General features: G+C 41.9%; 1 protein-coding gene across 1 annotated transcript in view; it reads left to right on the top strand.

Moving 5' to 3' along the window:
* The first annotated feature begins 210 nt into the window (after positions 1-210).
* LAMC1 (laminin subunit gamma 1) overlaps positions 211-15,567 on the top strand; it is a 128,901-nt gene continuing 113,544 nt past the window's right edge. The window contains exon 1 of the mRNA XM_004372899.2: positions 211-872. Within this exon, the coding sequence (XP_004372956.1) occupies positions 458-872 (415 nt within the window). The 5' untranslated portion in view covers positions 211-457. The remainder of the gene's footprint in view (positions 873-15,567) is intronic.

Raw genomic sequence — 15,567 nt, forward strand, 5'->3', positions numbered from 1 at the left:
GTCGCCAGGGCGGACGCGTAGTCCCTGGCGAGTGGAGGGCGGGGGAGCAGCCACGGGGGCCGCAGGAGAGGCTGAGAGGAGGCCGGGGTTGGGCTTTCTCAGCGGCCAGACCCCACCCCACCCTGCCGACCCCACCCCCTGAGCCTTCCTCCGCGGGGGCGCGCGCTCGGGCACGCGCGAGGAAGTCGGGGGTCGGCGCAGAGCGCAGGCTGTGTCCCGGGTGGGAGAGGGAGGCGCGGAGGCGGCGCGTGGGGCAGTGGTCGGGGAGCCGCACGGTCCTCGCCAGCGGCGCCCACCGGTCCGTCTCTCCAGCGCGAGCCGCCGCCACCGCCCGCCCGAGAGTCCGGCCCCGAGGCTGCGAGGCTCAGTCCGCGGAGCGGCCTCCGGGGAACGCCGCTGGCAGAGAGGAACGCGCCCGCGCCCTTGCCTTTGCCGTACCCAGTGCGCGGGCGGCGGGATGAGGGGCAGCGAGCGGGCCGCGCCGGCGCTGCGGCACCGGGGGCGGCTCTGGCCGGTGTTGGCTGTGCTGGCGGCCGCTGTGGCGGGTTGTGTCCGGGCAGCCATGGACGAGTGCACGGACGAGGGCGGGCGGCCGCAGCGCTGCATGCCCGAGTTCGTCAACGCCGCCTTCAACGTGACCGTGGTGGCCACCAACACGTGCGGGGCTCCGCCCGAGGAGTACTGTGTGCAGACCGGGGTGACCGGGGTCACCAAGTCCTGTCACCTGTGCGACGCCGGGCAGCCCCACCTGCAGCACGGGGCCGCCTTCCTGACCGACTACAACAACCAGGCCGACACCACCTGGTGGCAAAGCCAGACCATGCTGGCCGGGGTGCAGTACCCCAACTCCATCAACCTCACGTTGCACCTGGGTAAGCGGTGACAGCCCTGTCCCCTACTGCTGCTCACCAGCAGCTCAGCTCCCTGGCCGCCTCCACCCCCGGCCCAGGCTGCGGGGTTCAAACGGATGCGTGCTGGCCCTCGGCCCCCCAGCTTGGGCCGGACCACACAGGACTTTCCTTCTCCGACTTCTAAACTACATCTAGCTTTAAAAAAAAAATACCCGGCAAGGGTCAAGATGCTCCTCCTTAGTATCTCTCTTTACTTTTCTGTTCTCTGTAGCTTAACGGGATTCTCTCTCCCTTGATTATTCGCCATTTCAGCTGTAGACATTTATTTGGTCCCACTTTTCTGAAGCGTTAATCAAAACTCCCATCCCTGCCTTTCTCTCTCATCTCAGGGCCATCACAACGCATTCTTGGATCAGAGTCAAGAAGGTCCACCCTAAATGCTTTTGCCTTTAAAATGTTTAGATATCCAGAGTTGAGTGTGATTGCTGTTTGCTCTGTTGAAAAAAGCTAAAGAGGAAAAGGTCTAAAGGGAATTTGAGGGGGGCAAATGCCTTTACTTCCTGTATTGCCTATATGTAATTAAAGCACAAATTCACTTTCAAAGTTATTGTTCTTTAGAGCTCTTCAGCCTTAATTAAGGGCCACAAAGCTATTTCACTGCAAATCCTGGTACAGAGAAAACAAAAGGAACTGTCTGCACTCACTGTAATTGCTGGGCACAGTTTTGTCCCTGGGCAAAAAGGCTCTCCTTACTGTCTTTTGCTTTGATTCAAAGCAAGTGTAGAAACACGCGTAAGTGACCTTTTAGAAACCAGGAAAGGGATGTATAGAAAACTTCATTGTAGGGCAGTGGATAAGGATGGGCATGTTTATCCTACTAAAGTATTAAAAGTCTCGTTTGATCTGGCCAAGTTTTTTTTTTTTTTTTTTAATCACTGAAATATGGAGAAGCGGAAAAATTCATTATTATGCTTAACAGGGTAGTGTGAGAAACTGGCATTTGATTTGTAGAACTGAAATCCATTGCACTGGGAGACTTGATTTTACCAGCAGCTGGCATTAATGAATTTCTAGAGAGAACAAGCTGCCCCAAGCCATTCTTCTGTCAAAGCACGATGATTCTATAAGGCTAATAACATTATTTGGGAACTTTTGAAAGGAACATTTTGTAGACAAATGATTCTTTTGATCATGGTTTTGTATTTGTCTTTCCACTGTTATTTGGTACACTAAATTTATATAAGCATCAAGATTCCAGAGAAAGAACATGACTTACAAAAAGTGCTTTGAAAAGTGAAGTAAAATTACTGTGTATGGAATAATTTCTAGAAAAGCATTTTTTTTTTTTTTTTACCACTTTTGTAGTAAATACCATTTTACTTGTAGACAAGACATTAGGCAGATGGACCTTTCAGAAAATAAGTTCATAAAGTGAAACTCTGAAGCCCTCATTTCTCAGAGACTGGAGAAGTAAACTATACTGAGTTTAGTTTTTCAAAGGTGTTGGAAATGTATAGAACCAGCAGTATCTTGAACAGGTGCCTTTCTAAAGACATTGCAAAAGAGGGGGTCTGTTAAGGCCATATCATGATGCTCTTTAACTATTTTCTCCTAAATGTTATAAACTTGTCCAAAATTATTTTTGAAACTTCCATCCAACCATTTTTGTTTAAATTTTCATTTGTTGAAGTTTCTCTGTTAAATTTTGAATAGCGTCCAAGTCTTACTTTGTCCCTTATCAAATACTGAAATTTTCAAAGACAAGATATTGTCTTGATGTCTCCGAGTGTCTGAGGTTCAGTTGGAAATTTCTGAGCAAGAATTTCTTATTTAAGTAAAAATCAAGCTGTTAGCCTCAGCCTTCTGAGTTTTCTGTTGTAGATACTATGTAGCTAAAGGTTATTTGAGGTGATTGCAGAGGTAGATTACTCAGTGATTTTTCCTGTGTTACAAAGATAGTGTGGTAGAATGAGACAGTATCAGCCAAGTTAGTTTGCTACTTCTGAGAGGCAGATACATATACTGTGTTAACTTTTGGTCATGGTGATTATAAGGTCAAAAGAGATATCAGAGTTCACCTGGTTAGGACTCCAGCCTGAACTTTTTACCCTAAAAATGTTGTATGCTGAGACTTGTTTTTGCTGGAAAATTCCTCAGTTTTTGGTAATATTTTTGCTAAATGAAGTTCATAAAACAATGAGCATAAAACTCCTAAGTTAAAAAAAAAAGTTACTTAAAATGTTTTTGTATGTGTATTGCACTTAACTGTAAAAACATTTACTTTAAACTTTTTTAGTTTCTAAAAACTTGACTAGAACTTACTGTACCTGTTCTTGGATCAGAAATGATGTCCTGGAGGAAATTGTGGGGGGGGGGTAGAGGTGGGGTAGGGAGGGAGAGATGTGTGTAGTGGGCTTGATATTTATCTCTCTCTGGCTCTCTTTTAATGGCAAGGATGTATGTTATGATCAATAATTTAATAGGCGGGGCTTTATGTCTCACTGTGTGTATTGATGTTCAGCATATTCACTCCCTAACTCCGATTACTCCATGGGCTCTAGCTAACTAATCATTTCCCCTGAGTTCGAGTACCATGACTGTTTGTGCATCTATTAAATCTCCCATCCAGTTCAAATTTCACATACCCTTAAACAAGTGATGCATATTGTGCTTTGCCCTTACAGAGCATGTGAAACTTGTGGTAAGCAGTGTGAAAGAACTAGGTCTGGCCATCACTTTTCTAGCTTTCCGTTTGATGTTGAACTTCAAACAGTAAGCTTTAAGATAAGCAAAATCAAATGACACTTAAGTAGTCAGAGAAACATACATCTTTTGGCACTGATCCTGTCACTTTTGTATTATAAAACTAAAGCATTTATTATAAAAATTAAACAGTAAGCATAATGACAAGTGAATTACTTTGTTTCCAGTTGCTAAGCTCCGTGCTCCAGACACCACTGTTCACAGTTTCTTGCTTATCCTTCCAGAAATGTTTCACGCATATACAAAATTACACGATCATTTTAAGTGACATCTTTTTTAGGAGCAGGACACATTATTTTAACAGATGGCAAGTACAAATTAGATCATAGTACCGTTTTCATCATTTGCTGTACAAAAGCCAGGAAAATCAGCTTTGAATCTGAACGCAGCCATATCTTACACACCATATACAGTAATCCAGGCTGCAGTGTCTTGTCTCATAGAATGAGTTGAGGCTGCTGTGGGAACCAAGCTGCACTTTCTGCCTGTTGCGAAGAGAAATCTCAGCCAGGCATCCTTTTCTAAAAAGAAGTCTCTCTTATTTTGCCTTAGACTTCTGGATCTTCTCTCCCATCTGATGCATAGATTATTCAATTGCTGTTGAAAAGTTTTGGCTTTTGTGTTTTCAGTCATAATAAGTTTTATTAGTATCAGTGGGATAATTTATAGTAAGATTGTAGCTGAGGATTTACCCTTTATTAAAAACTCTTTTTATTAAGTTGGTAATCATTGTGGATGGAAACTTGGCAGAGAGGGTCTTGATCTTAGAGGAAGGTAGCTTTCCCTCTTAAAAAGAATTAGATTAAGGAAGAGAGTGCTGCCATAAAACCAATTTAATAAAAGTTTATGGAACTCCTAAATTAACACCAAGACCAGATTAGTTTCCAAACTCCTTGTAAGTTTTAGGAACAAGTAATGATTCAGTGATGTTTTCAAACTAGCTTTTAAACTCTATCTGAATATCATTCTTGTGTGTCTAAATCAGAGTAATCAATATATAAGAATATCCCATCTTATTCTGGTAGGTCCTCTGATGAGTACACATTTAACATGGAACAAATAGCAATTTTTTCCCTCCCTAGACAGACCTATCTTTGCAAGGTAGGTTCTGACTGTATCAGGGAGTAGCTCACTCTGGTGACTTCACTGAGGTATTTGTGCACCCTGAGGGGACACTATTTTAGTTTGTCTCTCAAAGGCTTGATTTACATTTTGCAGGTTTCAACTTGAGAGGGAGCTCTACTTTAAAGGCCAGCGGTTGATGAACAGAGTTTTATAAAGTTGCTGTTGGGCTGTTCTCCTGTTCTATAACTCACTAGTTTTTCTGTAAATACCTTCTCCATAAATACCTTCTTCATATTTTCTAAGGCATTCAGAAAAAAAAAAACAAAAACGAAACACACACACATTAGGGAAGAAGTTTGGGGGCTATAGGGCTCTAAAATGCAAATTTGACCTCTCCCATCAATTTGTCATTGGCCACATTTGTGGGGGGAGATAAAGCTTGACTATTTTAATTGTAAATCCTTTTAGGAGGTTGGATATGCCCTTTGCTATGCACCTCTTCCCCCCATGCATACATTCTCATGTTACTGCCAAGTATTCCACAAACATTTTTAAAATACCTACTAAATACATAGCACTGTACAGGATAGAAAGTTGTAAAGTGGATTGAGGATCTTGTCTTCAGAAGCTTACACTATATTAGATGGAATTTGCATACTCAGTAGTAATGCCGTTACAGCATACATCAAGGATGTAAATTTTACAGTTTATGTAGCCTCCAGTTTATCACTGATTATATTGTTTACAACTTAGTGAAGGCACTGACACTTCTACAGATGAGGATCCTGAGGTGGTGATTTGCCAAAAGGCATGGTGGGGATAGATCTTTGACTCCTAGTCTAATGTTCTAGCCACTGCTGCTCTTAGCTTCTCTAGCAAATCTCTCCAAAGAATAAATTGTTTATTCCAGGGCAACATTATAATAAAAGTTGATGCACACACTGATTCCCAGATACCAGACGCCCTTGGTTTTCCTCTGTCTGCTCCTTTATCACTTTTGTTCCTGAGTTCCTCTCTTTCCATGCTATACATGCTCCCTAAATGAATTTATCTTAATCCCAAGGTTCATTTACTGTCTGTAAATTGATAAATTTTAAATTTGTATCTCTCCAGACCTAAAGACTTGTTGTTGTTTGTGCCATCACGTCAGTTCCGATTCATAGCAACTGACCCTGTGTCCAACAGAACAGAATACTGCCTTGTCCTGTGTCATCCTTGCAATCATTGCTATGCTTGAGCCCATTGTTGCAGCCCCTGTGTCAGTTCATCTCGTTGATGGTTGTCTTCTCTTTTGCTGACCTACTTTCCAGGAGCCCTGGTGGCTGCAGTGGTTAAGAGCTCGGCTGCTAACCAAAAAGTCAGTAGTTCAAATCTGCCAGCCACTCCTTGGAAACCCTATAGGGCAGTTCGACTCTGTCCTATAGGGTTGCTATGAGTCAGAACCGACTTGATGGCAATGCATTTGGTTTGGTTTGGTCTTCTACTTTACCAAGCATGATGTCCTTCTCCAGGGAGTGGTCCCTCCTGGTGACATGTCCAAAGTACATGAGATGAAGTCTCGCCATCCTAGCTTCTAAGGAGCATTCTGGCTGTACTTCTTCTAAGACAGATTTGTTCGTTTTTTTGGCAGTCCATGGTATATTCAATATTCTTCACCAACACCATAATAAGAAGGCATCGATTCTCCTTTGGTCTTCTTTATTCATTCTCCAGCTCTCGCACGCATATGAGGTGATTGAAAATACCATGGCTTGGGTCAGGCAAGGAGCCCTGGTGGCTGCCAACTGAAAGGTCCGGCAGTTTGAACTGCCACTCCATAGGAGAAAGATAATGGCAGGCTGCTTCTGTAAAGATTTCAGCCTCAGAAATCCTATGAGGCAGTTCTACTCTGTTGTATAGAGTTGCTAAGAGTCAGAATCAACTCAACGGCAATGGCTTTGGGTTTTGGGTCAGGTGCACCTTAGTCATCAAAGTGACATCTTTGCTCTTTTACATTTTAAAGAGGTCTTTTGCAGCAGATTTGCCCAATGCAATATGTTGTTTGATTTCTTGACTGCTGCGTTGATTGTGGATCCAAGTAAAATGAAGTCCTTGACAACTTCAGTATTTTCTCTGTTTATAATGATGTTGCTTATTGGTCCAGTTGTGAGGATTTTTATTTTCTTTATGTTGAGGTGTAATCCATACTGAAGGCTGTAGTCCACATGTTCAGTTTGGGATGTCCAGGGGCCATTTCCAAGATGAAATTCATTCCTCATCCTCTCATATCCCAAAGCTGTTTTGTATTCCCTATCTCAGTGGCAGAGTCCCTGGGGGGTGCACATGGTTAGCTCGCTTGGCTATTAACCCAAAAGTTGGAGGTTCAAGTCCACCCAGATGTGCCTTGGAAAAAAGGCCTGCTGATCTACTGAAAAATCAGCCATTGAAAACCCTATGGAGCACAGTTCTACTCTGATGGACATGGGTTTGCCCTGAGTCAGAGTTGACGTGACAGCAGCTGGTTTTATCTCAATGGCCCTATGGTCAAACACTTTGCCTCCTAACCTATTTCTTCTGAGTCTCCTCTCAGAGCTAACAATGCTTGCTAGACTCTCATCGGTAAAGATTACTCTCTCAAGCAGAGGATCCCTTGCTGTGAGGTGGGTCATTTCTGGGCAGGCTAGCTCTAATTGCACCCTTTACTTTCTCACCCATCCTCACTACATTCTGTCCAAGATTCTGCTCTTACCTCCTATATACACCCACTATGTCTCTCAAATCCTTATATATTTTTCTCCATCCTCTTTGTCTCTACCTTAATGTAGATATCTGTTGAATTTCACCTGGATTACTGCAACAGGTGCTCGGTTGCTAACCGAAAGGTTGGTGGTTCAAACCTACCCACCGGCTTTCCAGAAGAAAGACCTAGCAATCTGCTCCTGTAAAGATGACAGCCGTGAAAACCCTATGGGGCAGTTCTACCCTGTCACATGGGGTTGCTCTGAGTCGAAATAGAGTCAGAGGCACCTAACAACAGCAAGGAGGTGCAACAGCCTCCTCACTGGTAACGTTTCTGCCTCCAGCTTTATCCCTTATTTTCAGGTAGCCACACTGCAGGCTGAGCGATGGTTCTAAAATGCCAATATAATCATGTTATTCCCCAGATAAAAATTCTGTAGTGGTTTCTCAAGCCTTCAGGATAAAGTCCAAACGCCTTGGGGTGGTATCTAAGGAACTTTATGATCTGGATGTTTTTAACTTCTAGGCTTCTCTTTTGCTAATTCTCCCCTCAGAGGGTTGCTGCTTTGGTTTTAAACACCTCTCACAGGTGTCACCGCCTTTAAGAATCTTCCCCAGTTTTTTCTCTCTGCCCTTCCTGCCTACTCCCTAAGCTGAATTAGGTGCCCCACTCACCCCACCCTGTAAGTCTCTATCGTAGTACCTATCACATGGTATTGTCTCTTGTCTGTCTCCACCTCTAGACTAGGTCTTTGAAGGCAGGGTTATGGACTTAGTCATCTTTAAATACAGTTTAATATAGCTTACCAGTTGCCCTGTAGTCTGTTCTGACTCATGGCGACCCCGTGTGTGTCAGAGTAGAACTGTGCTACATAGAATTTTCTAGCATTTATTAATTGCTTGTTCATCTTAAGGCACCGTGCAAATTCCTGGGTATATATAAAGACGCATAGGACGTTGCCCCTGCCTTCACGAAGTTGTGATCTAGACGGGGAGACCAAGGCCTCTAGACTGGAGGTTGGCAAATTATGGCCTGCAGGCCAAGTCCAGGGCTGTCACGTGTTTTTGTATGGCTCCTGAGCTAAGAGTGGTTTCTAGATTTTTAAATAGTTGGAAAAAAATAAAAAGGATATTTTGTGACACATGAAAATTACATGAAATTCAAATTTCAGTGTCTATAAATAAGGTTTTATTGAAATCTAGCCACAGCTACTTGTTAATGCTATTGTCCATGGCTGCTTTCACACTATAAAGGCAGAGCTGAGTAAGTTTGACAGAGTTTAAATGGCTCACAAAGCCTAAATTAGTTACTGTCTGGCACACTATAGAAAGTTTAGTGACTTCTGCTCTAGACTGGTAAGTTCAGTGTTATATAATAAGTTCTAAGTGAGAGGTACAAGTACAAAGAGGACTCACTTAACTTTCCAATTGGATGGAGGATGGAGGCTTTGTATCCACAGTGGTTAACAATGTGTTTGGCATATGATATGTGTTCCGTAACTATATGTGGGGAGTCCTGGGTGGTGCAAATGGTTAACACGCTTGACTGTTAACTGTAAGGTTGGTGGTTTGAGTCTACCCAGAGGTACCTAGGAAGAAAGGCCTGGTGATCTACTTCCAAAAATCAGCCATTGAAAGCCATATGGCGCACAGTTGAACTCTGACACATCTGGGGTCACCGTGAGTCAGAGTCAGCTTGAGGGCAACTGGTCTTGTCTAACTATATGAATGAATAAATGAATGCCCAAATTATAAAAAGCCCCCAAAACATTGCACATTAAATTCTTCTCAGCAATACATTTTGAACTTGTGTTTTTGCCACTATCTTCTCTCTATTTCATGAGGTGTAGGCCACTGTAATAACTAATAATAAATGTGATATATGGTGGTTTTATTTCCATAACTTTAAAAAAAGTGATAGAATTGAAAAATTTATGACTGTCTTTTTCTGAGGAAGAATTCAAACTTGTATATGATTTGAAGTCAGCCTAGATAAATTTTTATGAGAAAGTTATCTGCTGAGATTTGAATCTCACCTGTGAATATGTATTTCTGAAATATTAATATTGTGGGCTTTTTAGAAGTGGACATAAGCAACTTTTATTTAAAAATGTATATTTACTTGCTGCACTGTTGAAGTAGACTCCTGAAGGGGATTATTAAGTAGTTGCGGGGGAAAGGTTATAATGAAGCATCTTATTTGCTTACTGTGTATGGTGTCATTTTTGCTGTGTCTAGTTCTTCGTGGAGAATTTGAAGATGGGAATACTGGGTGCCCTCCCTCCCGAACAGTGAGCCACTAACTGAAGAGTGCAGTTTAGTGCACCGTATCCCACATGAAAGTGGTTAGAGAGAGGAACAGATTCAGATGTTTGTCCTAAGCCAACAGATGCTTCTTTACTCGGTCCTTGTTTTCAGCTGTACCTAACTGACAGCTCCGCTGCTGTTCTGTTTTGGTTTTAGGGAAAAGTGTCAAAGTTTAGACAGCTGTTTGTTTATTTTTAGTGCCCAGAATTCCTGAGAAGATTTATTTAAAATAAGGAATTAATTTGTCTCTTATCTTAAATTGTCCATTTCAAAGGGTAGAATTTCAGGGGATTGTGTGCTGCTTCTATTATCTTGCTGTGGTTGCTTGCTCTAAGACTTGTAAGTCTTGCTGAGATTTGCAAGCATCCTTTTTTGTAAAGTGATAAAGTTAGATGCTTGCTCATTTGGGCCTGCAACTGACAGCAGCTCATAGGGGCTACCAGAAAACTCCTTTATAGAAATGTGCCAGACGGCCGTGACACTAAATTAAATTCATCTGCTTTTCTTTCCATGGGGCCAGCGGCCCAGCCACCCTGGTGCCCTATGCAGTTACATATTCATGAAATAAAACAGACTTATCTCTTTCTTAGACAATGGCGCTCTTAGATCTCTTGTGGGAGGAGAACCTTGTGGTGAGGCTGGGCAATGAATTAGGGAATTTACATTATTTCTTTTAAAACTTTTAGAACCATGTCCCCTCCGCTCTCTTCTGTTACTCTTTGTTTCCAACTGTGTGACTGCTTCCTGTTGTACTGAAGGCAACTTTGGATTTTGGTTATATTATCTTATTTGGAGTTTTGTTATTTTATGTCCTTTTTGTTTTGAAAGTTGGCGGAAATATTAATCCAAAGTGATCTTCCTTCAATTTTTTTTTTAATGTCTTGAGTTTGGTACGTGGTTTTGAGTAGAGTAGGGCCTCAGTAAACTTTGTTTTGTTATGATAAATCAAACGTGATGGTTTCTGCTAAACAGATTGACCACCTCAGTGGCTATAGAGACACCTGCCATTGTTTACAGAGACATGGTTAAGGACCAGTCTTTTTTCCCCTTCTATCATTTGATTTTGTGATCTATATCTTGACTTGGGAAGAGGTTACATAGGTGTATACATATGTAAAAATTCAGAGCTATATATTTAATATTTGTACTTCTTTGTGTGTAAATTATGCCTCAAATTTAAAAAAGGAGCTTTTCAACTAATTATAATGAAAAATAATATGTAGGTTATTGTGTTTTTCAAGTGATATCAGAAGGAGAACACAGAATGAGGCTTAATCTTCCAAGATATATTTCTCTTACATTTTTTCTACTCTCTACCAGCAGTTGCTGGCATTACATAATAAACCCCAAACCAAACCCACTGCTGTGGAGTTGAGTTGATTTCAACTCACAGCCAGCGACTCTATAGGACAGAGTGGAACTGCTCCCTAGGGTTTACTGGACTTACATCTTTACAGAAGCAGATTGCCACATCTTTCTCCTGCGGATTGGCTGGTGGGTTCCAACCACTAACCTTTTGGTTAGCAGCCAAGCACTTTAACCACTGCACCACCAGGGCTTCTATATTACATAATAGGCATTAACATTTGTTGGGTGAATAAACAAGTAAGTGAGCCAGCTGATTTTAATTGAGATATCAACTGATTTTCCTTGAAGTGCCTGCAGAGTGTGTTCAGAAGAGCATTTGGGTGAGCTTCATGGGAAGCCTCAGGAAGTGGAGTGCGCCGGAAGAGCCGTTGCCTTTGCTCTTTTCCCTTCGCTTTAAGCAGGTAATGGTTTTGGTTGGTACGTCATGGTTTGAAGTGGTAAAATGGTAAGTTTGTGGGTTTTGCTGCAGGTTTAGAGACGTCTGCAAGAATGTTCTGCTTGGCGTGCGTTTGGTCATTCATAACTTGCTATTTAATTTCTGTGATGAAAACTAAATGCTCCACAAATTACTTACGTAATGCGAAGACCCCATGTCCATTCCTTGTACATGTGCTACATAGTGGCTTCCTGTCATTAGTCCTTTCGGAAATAATAAGCCTGAAGCTTGAATTGTGTGGCTTTTTTTGACAAGCTTATGAAACTTTGTAAAGTATTTCCAGCTAAGTGAAAATATCTACCCACTATGAGCTTATCGGATTGTGATTGTAATTAGTGGACTAAGATCTTAGGTAAATGAGATAGCTGGTAAGAAAATGCACCATGTATGGGCATTGTAATATGGAATGTGGGTTACAGTAGATGTCAAAGACACTTTTTTATCCTTTGGGGGAGATAACTAAATATTCACGTACGGAAAATCAATGGAGGAATATAAACATAGTAAAACATAGGAATATAAACATGGTAAAAATAACTCATTTGAAACATTTTAAAGTGCTGAGGTGCACTTTGAACAGTGGATTGAAGTCAGCCAGGAAAAGCTTCTTGGATCTTGAAGAAAAGTAGTGGACGTGAATGGAGGACTTTCCAGAAAGTATGATTTGTTAGAATAAAGATCTAAAAGTTACCAGAAAATGGTGGAGGCATTGTTTGCCTTTCATGGAGTAATGGGACATGTTGGATGAATTCTGGGGAGATGAGGATCTTAGACTGGGTGACAAAAGAACGTAAATTATCTTTTGTTGACTGCCTCTTGGTTACCTCTTTGCATCCTTAAATCAATCTTGAGAACTGTCCCTGTCTCCTGTGGAATAGTGATATGACTAGTGACTTCTGAGGTTGCACAGGCTGAGTTTAGGTTGGAATCCTGACCTGTCGTGGTACATGGACTGTGCTCTTGCAGCCCTACCATTTTAAATTGGCCCTGATAAGTGATAGAGAACTGTAGACAGACCTTTAGTTGTTGAGTGAAATGAAAGTATAGCAAAACAAAGAACAAAGCCCAATGTCTCTGACAGCTGCTTGATAAGCCCTAGATTTGGATTGCTTCTCCTAAAAAGAACTTTTGAATGCATTTGTGAAGAACAGAGGATTGTTGGCAATGGAGAATTTTAGGAATTGGGTACTTATACTAGTTGTATACTATTGTGCTGTAAACGCTTCTAGGAATTTCCAAGGAATTTATTGAATTTCAGAATGAGTTTCTGGGTTTTATCAGTGTCTGCTGATAGGAAAAGTGTACCATACTCTATTTCCTGAAAGAGTGGTCAGTGCTTTATTTTATACAGGGGAATGCCATCTTATCTCCTTTCTGCCTTATCCATGATTCCTTTCTGGTAGTTGAGAATTGCTGAGTTTGGTTCAGTTGCTTACTTTATCTGACATCATTGAAGATAAGGCTGTCTGGTAGGTCTGCAGATTCTGTTTTGTTTTCCCTGTCCTCCAAGTGGTGGTTCAGTGGTAGAATTATCGCTTTCTATGTGGGACACCTGGCTTCCATTCCAGCCATTGTACCTCATGCACAGCCACCACGTGTTTGTCGATGGAGGCTTGCCTGTATTGCTGTGATGCTAAACAGGTTTCAGTGGAGCTTCCAGACTGAGATGGATTAGGAGAAAGGCCTGATGATCTACTTCCAAAAATCAGCCAATAAAAATTCTACGGATCACACTGGTCTGATCTGCAGCCGATCTTAGGGGTGGTTGGTGCATGACCAGGCAGTGTTATGTTCATTGTACATGGGGTTGTATGAGGTGGGGGCAGACTTGACTCAGTGGCAACCGCAAACCCAAACTCATTGCCGTTGAATCAATTCCGACTCATAGCGACCTTATAGGACAGAGTAGAACTGCCCCACAGGGTTTCCAAGGCTGTAATCTTTGTGGAAGCAGACTGCCACATCTTTCTCCTGTGGATCGGCTGATGGGTTGGAACTGCCAACCTTTCTGTTAGTTGCCAAGCATTTAACCATTGTGCTGCCATGGCTCCTGACTAGATGGGAGCTAGCAACAACTTCTCTAAGTAAATTCTAACTTTTTTTGTTGTTGTTGCTCAGGTTTGCCAACGGAATAAGTCTGAGCACCTTTTACTGATTGATAGATAGATCAGCTACTGCGGTCCCAGGAATTTTCTTCCATCTTTCAGGCTTAGAAGTGATGCCATTCACCTTGATTTCTGTATATGTGAATTGGTTAATCTTTAAGTTTATGTATCTGTATACATAGTTTTAACCCCTTAGTTTTCCTAGAACATTGCTGAGGTTCAATCAGGGGACTTTTAAATACCTTAAATTTTTGTTTTCTTTTTTGCTTTATCTCTGAAGAAGGGGTCATAGTTCCCACTTAGGTACAATGTATTTTATGCCCCACCCACAACCTTACCTAAACTTCTAGAACACAGCATTCAAGGTTTGGTTTTACTCCTCCACCCTTAAAAAAAAAATCAAAACTCTTCTCCTACAACTTCACAGGTATGAGCTGACTAGTTGAATTACAAGTATTATTGAATTCTGCCCTTCTGCTTCCTCTGCTTTTTTTGCAGACCTGCTTAGTACTGATTGAATGTATTTTTGTGATACGTATGGTTACATCCTCACTTAGGCACTGGTGATTTTTAAATGCTGGTGCGCAGTTTCCTTTCTTATGGGGAGGTTGGGTGTGATGGCCCCCATTGCTGAGCATTGGGTTTAACAACACCCCCCCCCCTTTTTTTTTTTTTTGCCAGTTGGTAAAATATAGAAGTGTATTTTCCCAGGGCTTTTCCATCAACTTTCTTCAAAGGGATCAAAAGGATCCTATACATTTCCAAAAGAAGAGCTTCACAGTTTTTGAAAAGTGTTAGTGAGTGACAGCATGATGTAAATTAGTTGAACAGCTATTTTGAACTTCCTATTCGTTCACTAAGGAACCCTCGTGGTACAACAGTTACGTGCTCAGCTGCTAACCAAAAGGTTGATGGTTTGAACGCACCCAGCAGCTCCATGGGAGAAAGACTTGGCGATCTGTTCCCATAAAATTAAAAAAACAAAACAAAACAAAAAACCATTGCCGTTGAGTCGATTGCGACTCATAGTAGCACAGAGTAAAACTGCCCCATAGGGTTTCCAAGGAGCGCCTGGTGGATTCAAACTGCCCACCTTTTGGTTAACAGCCATAGCTCTTAACCTCTACACCACCAGGATTTCTAGCCTAGAAAACTCTATGGGGCAGTTCTACTTAGTCACACGGGGTTTCTAGGAGTGGAAAATCTGCTCAACAGCCCTTAACAAGAACAGCATTCACTGGCTAGAGTCCCTGACTGGCACAAATGGTTTGTGATTGACTACTAACCTAAAGGTTGGTGTTCAAATCCGCCAGCTCCGTGGAAGAAAGGCCGGCAATCTGCTTCTGAAAAGATTACAGCCAGGAAAACCCTATGAAGCAGTTCTACTCTGTAACACATGGGGTCGCCATGAGTTGGAATCGACTTGACAGCTATGGGTTTGGTTTTGGTTTTATTCACTGGCAGGGACTGGAAAGTTGGCTTTTTTTTTTGTTCCGGCAGCAAAATCCTGGGTCGAGGCAGGATTGGTCTGCCCAGATATTCTCAGAATCCATGATAATCATATTGGCAAAAACTGTTAAAGAATGAGTTATGGTAACTTGGCAATGTAAGACGGTTAGATGTAGAGATTATATCCCTCACAATAGTTAGACCCTTATTTCTCTGGAATATTGGTGTCCAATGGACTTTTCAGTGTATGGCTAACCAGAATAATAAAAACTATGATATTTTGGAGTTGGAAAGAAACTTAGAGTTTAAGCTGTAAAAATATGTTTTAGGGATGGATTCTGGTTTAATATATTTAATGTCTCACCATAGAAGTTAAGGATAGTTGCCTTGGTTTTAGCAGTTTCTCTGTATACCTGTTTTTCAGTGCTGGTGTTCCTTCCTGGTGGTTCCTGCTTGACATGTAACATATTCTGAAAGGGCCTGTGGTTTTCCTTGTGGTTTGCTG

The sequence above is a fragment of the Trichechus manatus genome, unplaced genomic scaffold (assembly GCF_000243295.1).
Source record: "Trichechus manatus latirostris isolate Lorelei unplaced genomic scaffold, TriManLat1.0 scaffold00021, whole genome shotgun sequence".
Taxonomy (NCBI): Eukaryota; Metazoa; Chordata; class Mammalia; order Sirenia; family Trichechidae; genus Trichechus; species Trichechus manatus.